Consider the following 20,918-nt stretch of genomic DNA (forward strand, 5'->3'; position numbering starts at 1 on the left):
AAGTCTCTGCCTACTCATACATTACATTTATAAAGAAAAGCAATGATCTGCAAGTAACAACAATGTTAAATGTTATCAGGAAAGTACCTCATAGAAGTACCTTATGAAGAGAGCTCGACCCCCTCCTGAACATTCTAAGAACTATTCAAGTTGAGGTTAACGCTTTGCTGGTTAATGATATGGACAGGTCACATTTCTTCTGTGTGAGAGGGGCAAAAAGAAGGGGACATCAGGGATGTACAAACACTACTGGCAAACTGGTAACGCACGGGATTGGAGATTGCAGGCTAATATACTGAACTATTTTGAAAATATCCTTTTGGTCTTAGAATAATATATATGGAGAGGGAGTGGCCCAAGTATGCATGGGTAGATCTTAGTGAAGAGCACATTGAAGATGGGAAACAAAAGATTAAGTCACTTGACTTTGTTAATGCAGACATGGATATTCTCATAAAATATCTGCTAGGAATGTCCACTGTGGTTTAAGAATGCACAACACCTACTGGGTCAGATGGAGTAAAAACAAGCTTGCATCAATGCTCATGCTTCTCCTGACAACGTCTGGAACTACGATGAACATAATGGTTGTCTGCTCGAAATTGGAACTGGAGAGGGTAATGTTTGCTACATTCAGGCCACCCGTGAGGTAAAAATAGATAATGTGGGGGGCATTGTAGCTCACACAGTAGCCTCGACCACATTCGGGCTTGAAGCTCGAGGAGGTCACGGGTTCGAATACGACCCGATGCCATTTCTCCTGTCCACTCCCCACCTCTTCTCCCTATCATTTCCTATCCAACTCTGCACTACTCTATCCATAAAAGGCCAAAAACAAATCTTTGAAAAAAGAATAGATATTGTGCCAAGCTCCCCTGTGCTCGCAGTTCATGACCAAGAGTGGGAGAAACTGTATACTAAATTTGGTGTGACATCTTCAGTTGTACCTCCAAAAGGGTCTGTGAAAAAAACATGGTTGAAGATGCAAATAGAAAACAAATCATTTTTGGCACTGATGGAGCTTTTGGACTTTTTAAAGCAGGAATTTAAAAGGCAAACCACTTGTGGCAGCAGAGAATTTGACTTGGTAATAGTGGATGAGGTAGACTACATGACCTTAGACCAGGTAAGTCAAGGTATCATTTTTGCCACATAAAGCTAGTGGGATGAAGCATGTAGAGCAAGTCCTTTCTCCTGTAAAGTTTCTTCCTGACTTCACCACCCGCTCCAGTCGCCAACATCCCAAAATGTGGGGTGGCCGCCTCAGTCACTCACAAACTTAATCCTGTGGTCACCGTTCTCCCACTATTCTAACCCAATGTCTTTGTATAGGAAGAAAGGGATCTCATTGGCAAAGGAAAGGATTTTTGGTAAACATCACCCATACAGTGGCCATTTTAATACTGTACGATTTGATGGCTCTTTTTCTCCAGTCGAGTCTGAAAATCAGAATAGTCTCCATCATGCTATTGTACAAGCAACAGGTCGTAAAGCTACGCAATGATGTCCAAAAGGATGAAAATTAACGTTCTTCTTTAAAAGTACCAGTGATGAAAAGTTCAGTGACATCTAAATACTAAAAGGTTTCTCATCTTCTACTGTTACCATTAATAACTGGTACACACACACACACACACACACACACACACACACCACGAAATTCATAATAATCAGACTATAAAGAGTTTGGTTACAGATATATATATTTTCACCAAGAATACAGCAAGTTTATCAACCAACATTTCTTATTTTTTTTAACAAAGTAAAAAAATGTATTTCTAAGACACCAACGAGGCTCTTGCACATGATGGTTAAAACCTCTGAGGCTTTGAGATTGGAGTCAAAGTGACATTCCTCTCAGCCCAGGCCTGATCTGCTCCACAGTCCACTTCCCTTCCAGCTCTGGGCAAACGGATTCCCAGCTCACAAGGCATTGGCACACACACACACACGTCTTGCACAGGGTACCTCCAGAGCAAGAGCAGCTTACCCTACTGCTCTACAACAGACAGTCCTGTAGTTGAATAAGTGAGGGCGCCCTCTAGTGGTCTATGAAAGAAGGTCAGTCTCTATCATGAGCGGTTCGCTCATCATGTCCTCTTCCTCCTCCTCTGAACCATCCTCTTCCTCACTCAGTTCATCAGCTGCTGGTCGCTTTAGTCCTCTCTGATTGGACAGGGCCACAGCGTAGCGCAGTGTATACATGTTCCAGTCACATCTGAGGAGAAGAAGAAGACCACATGTATTTCAGGCACGGTGTAGCTTTTTTACAGCATGTGCAGCACACACACATTTTAAACTCTCACACTCCTGACTTCTAGCTTTATATTCCACATGTGCAGCACACACACATTTTAAACTCACACACTCCTGTCATGTAGCTTTTTATCCCACATGTGTAGCACACACACATTTTAAACTCACACACTCCTGCCTTCTAGCTTGCAACGCAGCTTAGAAAAAAATATGGCTAGCACCAACACAACTATAAGTATTCTGAAAGGTCGACGTCAGTGTGAGTCCTGGACTTACAGCTTGGAGAGATCTTCATGATGTCTCTTGATGCTCTTCTGTAAGGACTGGATGGTGGGAAGAATGGCTCCTGACCTGCACACACACACACACACACACACACACACACACACACACACACACACACACACACACACACACACACACACACACACACACACACACACGCGCACACACACACACAGGCACACACACACACACACACACACACACAGACACACACAGACACAGACACACTATTGACACAGCAGCACCATACAAGCACATACTTCTGACGAGCACTTGAATAGAGCAACAGGGTGTATTTGCCTCTATGTGCGTTTGCTCAGGGATTGAACTGTGTACCAGTGCATGTTTAAGTACTTCTGTGTCTGTGTCTGTGTCTGTGTCTGTGTCTGTGTCTGTGTCTGTGTCTGTGTCTGTGTCTGTGTCTGTGTCTGTGTCTGTGTCTGTGTCTGTGTCTGTGTCTGTGTCTGTGTCTGTGTCTGTGTCTGTGTCTGTGTCTGTGTCTGTGTCTGTGTCTGTGTCTGTGTCTGTGTCTGTGTCTGTGTCTGTGTGTACTCATATGTTATTACCTGTTCTTCAGTTTCTGCCCATGTATAGTGAGTAAACTCTGAGCCCAGGTCAGGTAGAACTGAAGGTGCCGGCTGTTCTCCAGTGTGGCCCCAACGAACGTCAGCAGCTTCTCCACGTACACATCCGGCAAAGTGCTACACACCACAGCAACTGCCATACGCACACATCCACACAGGTACACAAGACAGACACACACACACACACAGGTACACAAGACAGACACACACACACACAAGACAGACACACTCACACACACACACACACAGACACACACACATCCACACAGGTACACAAGACAGACACACTCACACACACACAGACACACACACACACACAGACACAAACACAGACACACACACACACAAGACAGACACACTCACACACACACACACACAGACACACACACATCCACACAGGTACACAAGACAGACACACTCACACACACACACACAGACACACACACACAGACACACACACATCCACACAGGTACACAAGACAGACACACTCACACACACACACACAGACACACACACACAGACACACACACACAGACACACACACATCCACACAGGTACACAAAACAGACACACATTAATCACAATATATCACACAACCAGACAGGTACACAAGACAGACACACACACACACACACACACACACACACACACACACACACACACACACACACACACACACACAGACACAGACACACACGACAGACACACAGACACACACACACACATCCACACAGGTACACAAGACAGACACACATTAATCACAACATATCACACAACCGCACAGGTACACATGACAGATATTAATCACAATATATCCTAATGCAGGAGGGTTTAATGGTCTAGTAGAGTCTTGAGGAAGCTCTCCTACTCTGGTCGTGTGGCAGCGCTTCCAGCACCTCCCTGATGAGGGCGCTCTCGTTCAAGCGAAAAGCCAGCAGGATGGCTGACGACCAGGCAGTCCTTTTCAGCTGCCGCCTCACGCTGACGGGCGTGACGTCCAGGTCGAAGTCGTACGGGTCGAACACAAGCGACGCGTCCAGAGAGTAGATCATCAAACCCTCTGTGGACGTGGCTGCCCAGCTGCGCCCTGATTGGTTAAGAGGAAAAGACAGAAAAGAGCTCATTGGTCATCCAACACATCCTCTAAAGCCATGGACTGCACATCAAAAACATGCCAACACACAATGATGATTTAAAAGGGTACAGACAAAAAAAAAAAAAGGACAGAGAAGGAGATAACAGTATATATGCAAAACACAATACACATAAACAAAATAACATATTCTCTCTGTTTCCATAGTAAAGTGGTCATCACGTTCGCCTCACAAAATATCATATTCTCTCTGTTTCCATGGTGTAGTGGTTATCAAGTTCACCTCACAAAATAATAGGGGTGTAAATCACACCCATCATGGCGATTCGATTCAGTATCGATTTCCTGACCCAACGATTCGATTATTTTCGATACTCATGAATACACCACGATACGATTCGATTCGATTAATTTGTTCTTTTTTTTTACCTTACAGGCTAGACAATGTTTCAGATTTGAAATAAATCAATGAAAGCTGTTATATCGTTATGCATTTGAGAAACAACAGCCAATAACAGAAGTAGAAAAGTTGTACTCCACCTAGGCCTATGACAACCTCATTCACTGAAAAATAATAATGCCCCTGTTATAGATTCTGAAAGGCCTTGCATCAAAAAGTACTGTACAAAGTACAAAGTGTTAAGTAACAAAATAGGCCTATACCACATTCACTATAGAATAACAATACTCAACAAAATCAGTGCAAAAGGGCACTAGCAGCAAACGGTAACAAAAAATAGGCCTGCAGTTAATTCAATTTAAAATGACAATGCTCCACAAAATCAGTGCAATGAGTGCAAATGTGCACTAGTAGCAGCAAATGGTAGCAAAAAATACCCCTGTAGGCCTACTTCATTCACTATAAAATAGAAATACTCATCAAAGTGCACTAGCAACAAAAAGTAAAAAAAAAAAAAAAAAATTTTTTTTTTTTTTTTTAAACCGATACTCTTGCGGACGTGTCGATGCATCGTATCGTCGGCTGTTGGATCGATGCATCGATGCAAAACGATTCTTTTTTACACCCCTACAAAATAACATATTCTCTCTGTTTCCATAGTGTAGTGGTTATCAAGTTCGCCTCACAAAATAACTTAATACTTTCGCAGGTCTATGAGGTTCAAAGGTCAGCTGTCACTCACCGGTCGGGGAGAATCTCAGAGAGCTGACCCGGATCTCTGGCTTGAAGTGACGAGAGCTCATGTCACCTGTACCGCAAACGAGAAGCTTCACAGTTAATATGGCAGCTGGAGATCAATGAGCTATTGAAATGGATGTTCAACTGTAAATATAAAATCACTGCTTGTTAGCTCATCTCAGCCCTGACAACAGGAGCATCTCAGGGTATTGTGTGTGCACACCCCAGCACTGGAGATGTCTCCCCTATGGACATGTTTCTGGGCAGTTTACACCAGTTCAGATAATATTTTTTTCAGAGTTATAAGGGTAACTAAGTCCCACCTCTTTTGACTCCTGGTAGGCTGACTGCAACTCCATCACCATCACCTGCTCCCTCATCAACCAATGACAGACTGCCAAACTCCGTCATCTTACGCCTGTCCAGGAACTCCTACAAGAACATTAAAACACAGCTATCAGTATGAGCTGGCACATAACATGGTATGCCTTGCTATGACTAGCCTAATTAACCATGTTTAACCATGAATACTGTGGAGACTGCAAGACAAACAGTCAGAAGGTAAGTCTGTTCCGATGTACAAAATCTGTGAAGATTCTTCTACCAGAAGACAAATCTAAATATCACATATAGCATCTTAGTGGAGCCACTGATTGAAAACTAATGATCAAAGGTATTGTGCTTTCTTTAATTGTATTGTGTTGGTTTGCAGTTTTGTTGGTGGTGGGAAGTGAGAAAGAGAGAGGGATGATGGGACTGCAAGACAAACAGGGAGAAGAGAAAGAGAGAGAGAACAGGGAGAAGGTAAAAGAAAGAGAGAACAGGGAGAAGGAAAGAGAGAATAGGGAGAAGGAAAGAGAGAGAGAGAGAACAGGGAGAAGAGAAAGAGAGAGAGAGAACAGGGAGAAGGAAAGAGAGAGAGAGAACAGGGAGAAGGAAAGAGAGAGAGAGAGAGAACAGGGAGAAGGAAAGAGAGAGAGAGAACAGGGAGAAGGAAAGAGAGAGAGAGAACAGGGAGAAGAGAAAGAGAGAGAGAGAACAGGGAGAAGGAAAGAGAGAATAGGGAGAAGGAAAGAGAGAATAGGGAGAAGGAAAGAGAGAGAACAGGGAGAAGGTAAGAGAGAGAGAGAGAGAACAGGGAGAAGGTAAGAGAGAGAGAGAACAGGGAGAAGGTAAGAGAGAGAGAGAGAGAACAGGGAGAAGGTAAGAGAGAGAGAGAGAGAACAGGGAGAAGGTAAGAGAGAGAGAGAACAGGGAGAAGGTAAGAGAGAGAGAGAGAGAACAGGGAGAAGGTAAGAGAGAGAGAGAACAGGGAGAAGGTAAGAGAGAGAGAGAGAGAACAGGGAGAAGGTAAGAGAGAGAGAGAACAGGGAGAAGGTAAGAGAGAGAGAGAGAGAACAGGGAGAAGGTAAGAGAGAGAGAGAGAGAACAGGGAGAAGGTAAGAGAGAGAGAGAACAGGGAGAAGGTAAGAGAGAGAGAGAACAGGGAGAAGGTAAGAGAGAGAGAGAGAACATGGAGAAGAGAAAGAGAGAGAGAGAACAGGGAGAAGGTAAGAGAGAGAGAGAACAGGGAGAAGAGAAAGAGAGAGAGAACAGGGAGAAGAGAAAGAGAGAGAGAGAACAGGGAGAAGAGAAAGAGAGAGAGAACAGGGAAAGGAAAGAGAGAGAGAGAACAGGGAGAAGGAAAGAGAGAGAGAGAACAGGGAGAAGGAAAGAGAGAGAGAGAACAGGGAGAAGAGAAAGAGAGAGAGAGAACAGGGAGAAGAGAAAGAGAGAGAGAACAGGGAAAGGAAAGAGAGAGAGAGAACAGGGAGAAGGAAAGAGAGAGAGAGAACAGGGAGAAGGAAAGAGAGAGAGAGAACAGGGAGAAGGAAAGAGAGAACAGGGAGAAGAGAAAGAGAGAGAGAGAACAGGGAGAAGGAAAGAGAGAACAGGGAGAAGAGAAAGAGAGAGAGAGAACAGGGAGAAGGAAAGAGAGAACAGGGAGAAGAGAAAGAGAGAGAGAGAACAGGGAGAAGAGAAAGAGAGAGAGAGAACAGGGAGAAGAGAAAGAGAGAAGAGAAAGAGAGAGAGAGAACAGGGAGAAGAGAAAGAGAAAGAGAGAACAGGGTGAAGGTAAGAGAAAGAGAGGCGCACCTCCATGGCGTCCAGTGACAGGTTGCAGGAGATCTCAAACTTCTTGAGGAGGACCTGCTCTCGTATGCTGTAGATGCACACAAACTTGGAGTGGCCACCAGCCAAGATGGACTCACCATCAGCAGAGTAGCACAAGGAATTAAAGGACCTAAATAAAATTTTTTTAAAAAAATCACACACGCACACACACACACACACACACACACATTGTAGATAAATCCTACCATGAAAAGTTTACTGCAGCAGGTTGTAAAACACTTCAAATGAGTTTTGAGTGCTAGTAATTAGAGATCAGTGGGGAGTGGTTTCAGTGACAAAAGTAAAGACACTCAAACGCAAAGTCAACAATGAAGCAATGAGTGGTTCACAGACAATGCAATATTTCACACAGCTCCATTAGAAGTCATGAACAGCTGTTGACTGGAAAACAGGGTGTTGTGCCTCATCTCTGATAAAGTTTAATTCTGAACCTGTGTCTATGGACATGATCTTGAACTTATGACGTCAATGATATAGGTGACAAGCCTAAGGATATTGTATTGTATGGCTGGTCATTCACAAAAAGCAGTTTCTCACGCTTTACATTTACATTTACATTTAGTAATTTAGCAGACGCTTTTATCCAAAGTGACTTACAAGGATGTATACACATTTTTTACATTTACACTGATGGCACACTGCACATCAGGAGCAATTAGGGGTTCAGTGTCTTGCTCAAGGACGCTTCGACAGGGAATCAAACTAGCAACCTTCTGATTACTAAACGACTTCTCTACCTCCTGTACCACTGTCGCCCCCGACGCCCGCCGCTTTCCACTGGTTTAACTCACTTGCCCTTGGAGGACTGTTTGGCGGTGATCTTGTCGGTGTCCTTGCGTCCGATCTGAAGGTCATGGCGTCCTACGATGGATCCCATCTGTGCTGCTGTCTGAGCGTTCCAGAAAGAGATCTCGCCATCCAGGGTTGCCACGGCGAGCTCCAGGCCATCCGGTCGGTAGGTCACTGCCAGGCCTGAGGGGGAAAAGGGGGTTCCATGATGATGGTCAAACACTTTCTCTCGTTTTCACACACTCACAGGCACCGTCTTTAACTTGCATCTCAGTTCTCAAACAAACAGCACAAGAATTTGCTGCAAGTCAAGGTCGTGTCGCCTGTTTGCAGCTAGCCTGGATACCAGAACGAACTTAGCCCCGCCCAAAACATTTGAGGTCTGGAAGTTCAGTCTGGCACTGCTCCGTTGGGGAGAAATTATCAGATTTCAGACACTGATCTGACCAATCAAATTGCCAGGGCGGGCTTTATACGATGATCGACAGATGATAAACGTAATCAACCACCGACCGCTTGGTTTGAATTTGTTTTCAACAAAGATGGCTGCCGCCGGAGAGCTGAGATGTGTAGGCTACATTCTGCCATCAAATCTGTTTTAGAAGACATCAACAGTGCATTCATTCCGAAAGAGGGACAAAGAAACGTGATCAATGCATTTGTCGATCCAAAATATGTTTTTGCCGTCCTTCTTACGGGATTCGTGAAAAGTTTAATTCATCAGCTGGCCCTGGTCACATACTACGTTACTCTAATTGGTTCTAGGTATATCCGAATGAGCGAAGAGGCATTTTTTCCCCCTGGTTCGTTGAAACACTCCCCATAATCACAGCCCAATGGAGCAGTATCGTCACACTAGTTTGCAGCAGTATTAAACCAGAAATGTAATCGTTTTTCTCATTCACTAATAATTTTTCCATCTCCAACTTGCATCTTAGTTCTCAAACAAACAGCACAAGAGTTTGTTGCAATTCAAGGTCGTGCCTCCTGTTTGCAGCAGTATATTAAACCATAAATGTTATGTTTTTTCTCCTTCACTGATCATTTCTCTCGTACCGTCAGACGGGAGTCTCAGGATCTCTTTGGCGTGCCAGCTGTCCAGCATGTCCCAGAGGCGGACGGTGCGGTCCCAGGAGACGCTCGCCAGCACCGCGCGGGTGGGACAGAAGCTCAGGCAGCTCACAGGGCCCTCATGACCACTAAGGACCTACATGGGCACACACACACACACACACAAACACACACACACACACACACACACACACACACACACACACACACACAGACACAGACACAGACACAGACACACAAACAAACAAACACAAACAAGTCAAATAAGTATAAACATTACAACCTTATACCCCTCACAGACTGCCATCTACTTTAACAGACATGTTGCTGGGGAAAGGTGCAGAGACAAGGCCTGTTGAAGGACTTTATTTTGAAGCTTGTAAAAGTGTAATTGCGTGTGACATGTAGAAGGTTGTGTAGATCATGAGACTACACTTCTGAATCAGATGGGTCGGATTCGAGTCTGAATAACAGAGGAAGTGTGGAGGAGAGTCTCACCTCCAGCAGGCGACCAGTCTGCATGGACCAGAGGAAGATCTCAAAGGAGTCCTGAGCTCCGGCACAGACCAGCTCACCGCTGCCATCCACAGCGAGGGAGGAGAATTGCGCTGGCCGAGGAGAGGTAAAAGTTCGGAAATTTCTGTACCTGTGGAGCAGTTTCAGCAAAAAAGTGCATATGTTTATGTTTATGCATTTGTTTGTTTTGTACATTTACATTTAGTCATTTAGCAGACGCTTTTGTCCAAAGCGACGTACAAGGGAGAGAACAGTCAAGCTAAGAGCAATAAAACCTGGTGTAGCAATAAATACTGCTTTTTTTCAAGAAATAGAAAACGACATAGAAAGAAAATAAAGTTTTGTACATTTGAGATTGGGTATGTGACGATGTAAAAAGCAGAACCGATCTGCAAATGGTATATAATGAAGCATTAGACTAACACTAATTGAGTTTCTTTGAAGTCATAGGCTGTTCAAAAACCTACAAGATAGTCAGCCTCAAAGCCTCAGGAAGGTCAGCAGTACCTGTGGAGGTCAAAGGCACGAACGGTGCCGTCCAGTGAAGCGCTGACCACCACGAAGCCACTGGAGTTGAAGGTGACATTGGTGACGCTGCTTGTGTGCTCAGTGAAGGTCACAAAACACAGGCCACTATTGGTATTCCACACTTTCACCTGAAATACAAATACACACACACACACACACACACACACACACACACACACACACACACACACACACACACACACAGACACACACACACACACACAGACACACACACACACACACACACACACACACACAGAGAGACACACACACACACACACACAGACATTTGTTTGAAACATATTCCTCAGGTACACAGCAGAAAGGCAACCTGATCATATAGCTTGCGTTATTTTAACACACTCAGAGCTTCACAGATAAAGACAATTTTAAAGCTCCTCGACATCAGTAAGGGTGGATTAAAACTTCAAAATATATACTGACATACAAAACTCAAGGATGCATTTGGCGACCGAGTGTCAATGTGTGGGGCGTGGTGTCCTTAAGACTCACCTTCCCATCATCCCCTCCCGTGGCTATATACTGCCCATCAGGGGAGTAGGCCAGAGCGGCCATGTTGTTGAAGTGACCCTGCTGTTTAAAGACGTAAGACTCACTCTGCCATTCCCAGACCAGCAGCTGGCCTAGACCTGAAACACACACACACACACAAACACACACACACACACACACACACACCACATTACTATACAAAGGCACTCAACATCACTAATCACCGTAGGACTAAAACTGGTCTTAACATACACACACACACACACACACACATACACACACCACACAGTCACACTAAATGCATACCTGAACAGCCAAATCCAATCCAGTCTCCTGTGCAATTCATAGATATGGTGGCGATCCGCTGGTCAGAGATACTAAGAGGGTACACAGAGCGAGGGTGAGAGAAGAAAGCACATTAATTATAGCTTTTTTCATTCTTATATTTTTGTCCTTCATAGAGGTGGAGAATGAGAACACACTGACGCAGTCTCACCTGAGGGACACACACACACACACACACACACACACACACACACACACACACACACACACACACACACACACACACACACACAGTCTCACCTGAGGGAGTGGATGAGGTTAAACTCGGGCAGCTCGTGCAGGTGGAAGACTCCGGAAGCGAAGCCGGTCACCAGGATGTGGGTGTCCTTGTGGAAGGCTGCGGCGGTCAGCTTGTTGAAGTCACCCTCTTTGTTAAAGAACTGCCTGTAGATGGGACACACACACAGATGAGCAAAGCGGTCACATACTGAGAGACAGTAATAATGTGTGTGTGTGTGTGTGTGTGTGTGTGTGTGTGTGTGTGTATATATTTGTGTGTGTATATGTTAACACCAGTTTGAGTCCTTAAGTGATTTGTGATGTTTTTATACCTGTGTATAGTTTAGTTTAATGTGTAATTAATGCATAAACACTCTTCTGGACTAACATCATTGCAACATTTAACAAATATCCATGAATCTGGGCCACATTGTAGATGTGATTTCTGAGGCTGCCGTCATGTTTTTTTGTATTTAGCAGTTTGTAGTTTATGTATTTAGAAGATGCTTTTAGTCCAAGGCGACTGACAAACCGACAGAATGGTAGCGCTATGAACTAATTATTCTACATCTGTTATGAAACTAAATTATAACCTCTGTGCACACTACCAGGCCTACAACGTATACACAGGGTTAATTTCCTACGTGTAAAATGGCAGAGCTAGCAAAGACAAACCGATTCCTTACTTGCTCCTCTGTTTGTAGCGCACATTCTTGACTCCCTCCTCTTCTTTGGGTGCGTCAGCACTCCCTTTGACCACCTCCCCCCTCCTCTCACCGTCTTCTCCCACATCCCCCACTTCCTCTTCCTCTTCATCCTCATCATCCTCCAATCCTCTGGTGTTCTGTCGTTCGTTCTGTTTCCGCTCCTTGTAGCGAAGCCCCTTCTTTAAGTCCTCTGGCTCCGTGTCGCTCTCCCACATACACAGGGCACCATCCCGACTCACAGTGTACAGCTGAACGAACACACACACACACACACACACACACACACACACACACACACACACACACACACACACACACACACACACACACACACACACACACACACACACACACACACACACACACACACACACACACACACACACACACAGACACAGACACACACACACACACACACACAGGAAGGCTATTGTCAAGACGTACTCTTTGTTGTGATGCATACATCCATATGGAAACACAGAGATTCTCTGCCTGCTGCCTGCATGTTAAAGGTTCCTGCCAACCCTACGATCTCGACAAACATTCTTCTTCTAGAAGCAGTACTACTACCATCAGCATTATTATTAGAATACGACCACAGGTTAACACAGTCCAGGGTCTGACCATATTAGTGTGTGTGTGCAATGCAACCTTGCAAATCACTACAGACATGAAGCTCCTTAGGACATCCATGTGCGTGTACATATTGTGCTGTATCACTAAAAGTAGTGCCAGTGAACACTGCTGCATCACTAAAAGTAGTGCCAGTGAACACTGCTGCATCACTAAAAGCAGTGCCAGTGAACACTGCTGCATCACTAAAAGTAGTGCCAGTGAACACTGCTGCATCACTAAAAGCAGTGCCAGTGAACACTGCTGCATCACTAAAAGTAGTGCCAGTGAACACTGCTGCATCACTAAAAGCAGTGCCAGTGAACACTGCTGCATCACTAAAAGTAGTGCCAGTGAACACTGCTGCATCACTAAAAGCAGTGCCAGTGAACACTGCTGCATCACTAAAAGCAGTGCCAGTGAACACTGCTGCATCACTAAAAGTAGTGCCAGTAAACACTGCTGCATCACTAAAAGCAGTGCCAGTGAACACTGCTGCATCACTAAAAGCAGTGCCAGTGAACACTGCTGCATCACTAAAAGCAGTGCCAGTGAACACTGCTGCATCACTAAAAGCAGTGCCAGTGAACACTGCTGCATCACTAAAAGCAGTGCCAGTGAACACTGCTGCATCACTAAAAGCAGTGCCAGTGAACACTGCTGTATCACTAAGAGTAGTGCCAGTAAACACTGCTGCATCACTAAAAGCAGTGCCAGTGAACACTGCTGCATCACTAAAAGCAGTGCCAGTAAATGTAATGATTGACAAACATGCGTCAACCCAAAATGCACCATATCAAAACAAGGTGATTCACTTAACGCAGTGTAAAACTAGTGCCCGTGTTGTACTGCTGTATCACTCACATCCAAGCTGTCCTTTTCAAAGAAGCAGCCAACCACCACATCCTTATGGCCGCCCAGAGAGTAGTAGATGAGGTTGGCCCAGCGCTCAGCTCCAAACACCCACGTGGACATGTCCTTACTGCCCACAGCAAAACACCTGCACAGCGAGGAAGAGAAGGGAAATATATGAGACCCATATGGACATGTCCTTACTGCCCACAGCAAAACACCTGCAAGGGGGGGGAGAGAGGGGGAAACACAGAAAGATAAACAGGTTGCAATGTATTAAAAAGGTAGTAAAAAGGACTGAAAATGGAAAGAAGGAGGAAGAGAGGGAAAATACAGAAAGGGAAAACAGGTTGCAATTTAATAGTAGTAAGAGAGACTGAAAATGGAGAGGGAGGTAATTACGTATTTACTGTACAATGAATGAGAAAGAAAAATAAGTGCGGGTGACGGTGCTTGTAACCTTTTTTTAAGTCTTATGCTTTTTTTATAATACTTCTTGCCAAGGTTTCCAAGAGGTGCTTACAAACACCTTATCCCTTCTAAGGCCATGAAATGTACAGGGCACGTACTTGGAGTCTGTTGTCCAGTCAATGCAGGTGGTCTCGTCATAGGGGCCATAGAAGCTCTTATCCAGCTGAAAGGCGTTGAACTCCCGCTTCCTCCCAGGAGCGTGGTACAGCAGGGCTACATTCTCTTTAGTGATCACAAACTTCCTACCACCACAAGAACAAGAAACAATAATTCACACACACACAAACCACGAGTAGGCGGCAAAACAGTTTAACCACTTTGGTAATCATAAATGCATCATAACACCTGTGCTTCAGGCGGTGGCGGCTCTGACTATTTTTGTGTAAACAAACTCACACTATGGACCACAAGGGACTGTGGGTGTGCTTCCAAATTATGGCCAAAGAATCACAAACTCATATCTATAATGTGTGTGTGTGAGTGTGTCACAGGAGAGTGCAGACTAATCAACTGACCTGCCATCTGGAGAGAAGCTGACACTGCTGACAGGCTTGTGGAAGTGGAAATGATGCAGCACGGCACGCGTGACCAAGCTCACCAGAACCGCGGCGCCATCTGTAGCACACGTAAACACCACGCGTTCACTGATGCACTTACAGCGCGCACTCATTTACATGTCAGGGTAGGATAGCGACAGGCAATCAGGAAAAATACACAATTCCGTGTGAAAACGACACTCTTACCCTCATCAACGAGAATGGCAAGGTTTCCGTCCGGAGAGAGGCCCACACATGCGATGTTCTTTGTGGTGGACACTGGCAGTGTCTCTGACTGATTGCTACAAGGGTAAAGATATTATTGTAATACAAATGACATATTCAGTAATATCTCCATATGATTGTTTGCTACCCCTTTAACATGCACTCGACTTCATTGCATTTTTCAGAGAAACGATGCACAAGTAGGGCCTTCAGCGCCATGAAGCCCTCGCCCACCTTTGCCACATCTACTTCACTTAACCTCCCCTCTGGCAGGAGGTACTGAAGCGCAGGGGGACAGCACTGGGGACGGGGGGGGGGGGGGGGGATGGCTCCCCCAGATTCATAGTGACCTTGATCCGTCCCCACCCTTCTCCCTATGTAAGGCGACTAGCATCCGTTAAACACTCTGCACAACTGATTAGGCTATGTTAGCGTCCCCCTCACTTCAAAAATCCCATCTGCACTGCTGCCGAGGCGTCCATGCTGTCACTACCAGACTATGGAACCGTTTAACCCCTCAGGCCCCGAGGTTCCTCAACAGCCTGGACACTCAGACCAACCACACAGCCCTCTCCTGAATGACCTTCCACCTTTTGCACAATAGCCTACACTGTCACTCTAAACCAACCTTAATAACAACTGTAACTTTTACGTGAGTGTCAGGTGTGTGTTCAGGAAAATTATGTTTATTGTGTCCAGCGGTTGTTGTTGTATGTCCTAAATGAATTATGGTCTTCAATTAATTAAACACTTTAAAATATGAATATTTGTTCTATGTGGCAGCCTAACCTCGTTCCCCTGTTTGTTTGCATGCATAATACAGAATTGACAAGATACGCAGACTTGAGCCTTGAGTATAGACAAACTGACTTACTTCTTCAGATCAAAGATGGATACACGGTTTCCCACAGGACTTATCACGGAGTTTCCATCCTTTGAGAAATTCAGGTTCCCTTGGCGATACACCGTTCCCAGTAGATTTGAGAACTGAGGTTACAGACAAATGTTTTGAGTTAAAGAAAACCTTAACGTCAGTCTACATGAGTGATCAAGACAACGTAAAGGGTAACAACTTTTGGGATTTGACCTGGACAGGTAAGTGGTCTTACTGCCTCAAACAACGCGAATAAAGCCCTGGTAAGCTATACAGTACATTGGAAAATTACACTAGATATGTGTTGAAATATTGACAAATGATGGACATAACGACAGCTGCAGTTATCGAAAGTACCTCAACTAGTAACAGTAAGGTTAGCAAGCTAGCGTTAACTAACTACGTTACCGTAAACTACACAGGCCAGAAGTCTCATTTGCCAATTTGTCACAAATAGAAATCAGAAACATACCCTGTATGCAAACTTCATTTTCCACCCGTTTCAAAAACTCACAAGAACTATGATTTTAAATGTTCATGCAAGAGTCTGAGATGGTTTACTCATTTCACGTGTGCAAAAGCCGCATTTCAACTCGAAATGTGCAACTACAGTCACTTCCGGGTCGTGACCATAACATTTCAAAGTAAAAGCCCATCTCACTTCTTGCTGTTCAGAGAACATCGTGTTAAAAAAGGTGTGGTCGGACGTTTGGTGATGGATGAGCATGGAAATTACAGGGCAATACTCAGTACCCTTTCGTCCATTTCTATATAACTGTTACCAACTGGCGTCACATTACATTCCCTTTATATTTAAAGACAGATCCAAAGAAGTAAGACTGCTTCTGTCACGGGCAGTAAAGTTTTATGAATGTTATTCAAATATTTACTTTAGAGTTTGCACTTGATGTTTTAGTAGAAGGCCTCTAAAGATTATTGAAGTGACTATCAGAAATACATTCCTGAATGTTACACAGTTCTCATAGGCTTAATTCAGGTGAAAACTTGGCAGTCAGACGGATATCATCAAAATTGTTTAATTTAATTTAAATATTTTAATTGTTTAAAAAGAATTCTTCCAAAACCAAATAAGTTCACAAAACAGCATCTCCAGAACATTGCCTAACAGATTTAATTTAAAGGTATTATATTTATCATTTGATTTTGGATCATTTCATGCCAAATTAGCTCAAATTTGACAAAAAATACCACACGACCCTCAGTTTCCACTCACATTTTGATCATGTATACCGACACTCCAGATATAGGCACAGGCCTAATGTCAGAGCCCAACACCAAAAGCTTACAAAACTACAGCAATTTCAATGAAGGTACCCTCTCATTAATCTTCCCCCTTGCACTGTCTGAAGTGTGCTGCAGCAACTGGACACTGCCTTCTTCAACATAGTTGAGGATTTCAGGATTTCTACTGTGACTTCTCCCTTTCACCCTTAGCATCTGAATCTGAGTGAGTTAACCTGAGTGAGTTAACCTTCAACAATAACAAAAATAATGATATGTGAAGTTAGGAGGCAAATAGACGCTTGAACAGAAAGATAATATGAATTGCCACACCACACGTTAAACCATGCACGTGGGAAGGGTATACATGATTTTTTTTTAATGGAGGAAAAACTGTGATGGACATGTGGGGGGAGCTCTAGATGATTTGCCATGGAATGAGCCTTTTACCTGTAGGCCTGCATTAATTGCATAGATTATCATAAAATCATACCCGTTTATGTATAGGACTCGGGTTAATGAGGCTGCTAGAGATTTATTGTTTGATGAGCTCACTGTTTTTCCATTTACGACAAAGCCATAAAAATTCAAGGCCTACAGCTCATAGTTGTAGAGGAATAGAAGTCCATAGACGGGACAGATGGTGCTATTCCTCTTATTACCACAGGGAGGCAATCTTGACACAGAGTTTTCCCACATTCTTTTAAAAACGCTTTGCCTGTATATCCTCGCTTACATTTTTATATTTTCATCATATCCTCAACTGTAGAAAATATGAATTTAAAATTAAAGCTACAAAAGGGTTATGCTGGCTAAACGTATCTTCTGGAAATGGCCGCAGTTTAACACGTGCTGCAACAGCTCTGGGAAACTGTACAGCGACGTCACGATAGGTGATTTGCATATTTCTCAGTAGGCTATATATTTGACGCTTGCGCAAAACGCTGTACATTGCTGCACCGCAAAGCCTTGCGTTGGAAGTCTACAGAGAGCGAATAAACCAAACTAAAGTGAGTACCTGGATATACTATTCCATTCTTTTTTATTCATGACCTGGATTAAGATGTTTTATTTGCATGCGTGTTGAATACCTGTTTTTGAAAAGAAAGAAATGATGCTGATGATAGACAACAGTAAAATACGGAGGACAATGCGACTGAAGCCTGTGCCTATAAATCTGTGTGAATTCAATCTTGTGTCTAGCAGAATGCCATTTTAAACGTTATTAGAAGCCTATGTCTGGGATAAATGGCACATTACATCATTAGAGTCAGTGGTGTAATACGCGGGTTAACCTATTTCTTTGTTAAGCCTCTTTGTGTTGGAAACTGGTCAGATGTCCTGATGACTCATGCCGTTATTTGGGACGTTTTTATATTATGAAACGTTAACGCCATACAACGTTGGCTGTCACTGTAATGCTAGACAATGAGGCGATGGTTACAATGAACGTAATAGTTGCTCTGTCCTGCGATACATGATGACTGGGCGGTGGTTCCTTGGGCTGCACGTATACTTGATTATATGTGCAGAAGAAAGACATGACAAGTGACTTTGCGAAGCTATGGGCATGCACGTGGAACAAAGAGAGAAGAATAGAGAATGTGCTGTCTAATATGTAGCCTAACTCGTATGATGATTGGCTATTTAATGCTTTTGTATACTTTTTCTACCATTATATGAAACCACCCTTGCCCTGATTTATGTGAATATTTCCGGCGTGGGAACGTGTATTGTTATGTAAATGTTCATTTTTGGGGAATTCAAGACGCTATTTAGTGAGGGTGCGGTCTTTTTGTTCGCGGGGGTGTGACGTTGGGTGAGTTGATGCGAATCGCTCGAGCCACTGGACCTCAGCGAACAAAAGATTTTGGTGCCGTTCAAGGCACAGCGAGTAAAGTTGATAGTGATCGCAAAACACAAAGCCTACTGGAATAATAAAATATAACTAAATAACATTTTCCTTTGTAGACACTTCAATCATGTCTGACAAGCCCAATCTGACAGAGGTCACCAGCTTCGACAAGACCAAGCTGAAGAAGACCGAGACCCAGGAGAAAAATCCCCTCCCCTCTAAAGAAAGTGAGTGCACTCAAACACTTTACATGTCTATCTCCCCTTTCAGTGTCTTCTCTGGATAGCTATTACATGTGTAGACCGTAGCAGTGTTTTCTTTGTATGGGGAGTACGTAGGCATCGTATTGTCTTAGTATGATGGGTATTCTGGGCGTGTGCAGAGTTGATGTGATGGATTCTAAAAGTGCCTCTCCTGTCTCTCCCCTGCAGCCATTGAACAGGAGAAGGCGGCGGAGACCTCATGAACATCCTTCCGCCATCATGCAATGTGCACACACACCCCACCCTTCCCCTGCATTGCCTTTTTCTCATTCACTTCTCCTAGTTGTTATAACTTCATAACCGAAATGTAAAAAATAGGAAAAAAAGGAAATAAAAAAAAAAAAAAATGAAAAAAAATAAGTACCCGTGCTGCACCACTGTTGGATGAAAGTAGAAGATGGATCGTTGAAGCCGCCTACCTGCCTGCCCCTCTGCTCCTGCAACACCAAGGAAGGGTTGTGGCATCGTGTGCCCACATGTGGCATCGTGTGCCCGTGTTAACAGCGGGCAGACGCGGCTGACCAGTGGCGCACATGTGGATGGTGGCCGAGATGACCTACAGCCATTGGCTCAATGCAAAGAGGGAAAGGGGCAAGGGGTGTGGCCTTTGGAACGTGGAGAACACAAATTGCTCATCAACCAATCAAGGCGTGGCTTTTTCTTGTCAACCAATGACCGGCTCTCAAATTGAGGCGTTGTGTTATTATTTTTTCTTCTTTTTGTATTTTGGTTTGTAGGATAAATGCACAATCCTTTGGTTTTTATATGTTGGGCGTAAAGAAATTAACACCCCCCCGTGTCACACTTCTGCCCTTTTTTATTCGAGGGAGCAAGAAAGGAAACCATCTAGGTCAGGAGAGATACTTCAAAGGATGTTTACTCACAATGGTGTTTATGTTTTTTTTTATTAAAAATATTGCAAGTGTGCCCTTCTGTTGGATATGGTTTTGGGATAGCTTTGAATGTTGTTGCACCCTTGTCTTGCTGTCTGGAAAGAAGTTGTGGTGTCGGTGAAAGCTGTGTGGTCGCTTGCCGCTTTAGATCACAGCCGTTTCCTGGGTTTTCGTGAAGATTCAGCAGCCATGTTCTTTTGCCACAAACCATTATCAAAAATGGAAAAATGTTGTAATAAAAAACCTTTGTTTATGGAATTCTTCTGGTCTGTCTGTGTTTATAAAGTAATGGGTCCCTTGTGACATTAACTGGATTCGGTTCATGGAATAAGTGCTTCTAGTATAGTGTTTCCTCTCTTCCCGACTGAAGCCCACTTGGCCCAACTGGCCTATCTCCTCCTTCAGATCACACTAACAATAGCTGGTTTGAACTCAGTACAAGTAAACAGTCGAATCTTCCGCTCCTGTCTTCCGTGGCTTAGCGGACACACACTCCATGGCCTGGCAGCCCTCCAGGGCGTTCTGGCTGAGGCTTAAGGGGACTTTTCACAAACAGCTCCCAGGGCTGAGTATGTGGGTGTGGGTGTGTGTGTGTGTGTGTGTGTGTGTGTGTGTGTGTGTGTGTGTGTGTTCCCAGGGCCTTACACGCTCACACAGACTTCCCATCTCAAAGTGATGACTCCATGAAATCTTCTTAGTTCCTGCTCCTGCAATACATGGGGGAGGATTCGTGCCATTCCTTAGAACTCAAAGGCATACGCATCTTTTTGTTTTTGGGCCAGTCATTTAGAGGGAGTCAGTAGTGTTGCTGCATCGTGCCATTTTGGTGAACTAGGGAGTCAGGGAGTGTCCCACATTCAAAGAGAAAATAATAC

The 20,918-nt window shown here is 44.1% G+C and overlaps 1 protein-coding gene across 1 annotated transcript; it reads right to left on the minus strand.

Annotated features, from left to right (window-relative positions):
- Positions 1-1,768: 1,768 nt before the first annotated feature.
- Positions 1,769-16,378, minus strand: pwp2h (PWP2 small subunit processome component). The gene is made up of 21 exons (XM_080851465.1): positions 16,263-16,378; positions 15,791-15,903; positions 14,899-14,993; positions 14,671-14,770; positions 14,254-14,397; positions 13,697-13,832; positions 12,200-12,468; positions 11,535-11,678; positions 11,256-11,326; positions 10,950-11,086; positions 10,416-10,564; positions 9,891-10,038; positions 9,378-9,528; positions 8,324-8,504; positions 7,494-7,641; positions 5,681-5,789; positions 5,362-5,427; positions 3,995-4,213; positions 3,108-3,258; positions 2,533-2,607; positions 1,769-2,218 (listed from the first exon to the last, which is right to left on the minus strand). The coding sequence occupies exons 1-21, from the start codon at positions 16,278-16,280 to the stop codon at positions 2,050-2,052; spliced, it is 2,793 nt and encodes a 930-aa protein (XP_080707591.1). The 5' UTR covers positions 16,281-16,378; the 3' UTR covers positions 1,769-2,049.
- Positions 16,379-20,918: the final 4,540 nt, after the last annotated feature.

This window comes from Sprattus sprattus, assembly GCF_963457725.1.
Source record: "Sprattus sprattus genome assembly, chromosome: 14".
Taxonomy (NCBI): domain Eukaryota; kingdom Metazoa; phylum Chordata; class Actinopteri; order Clupeiformes; family Clupeidae; genus Sprattus; species Sprattus sprattus.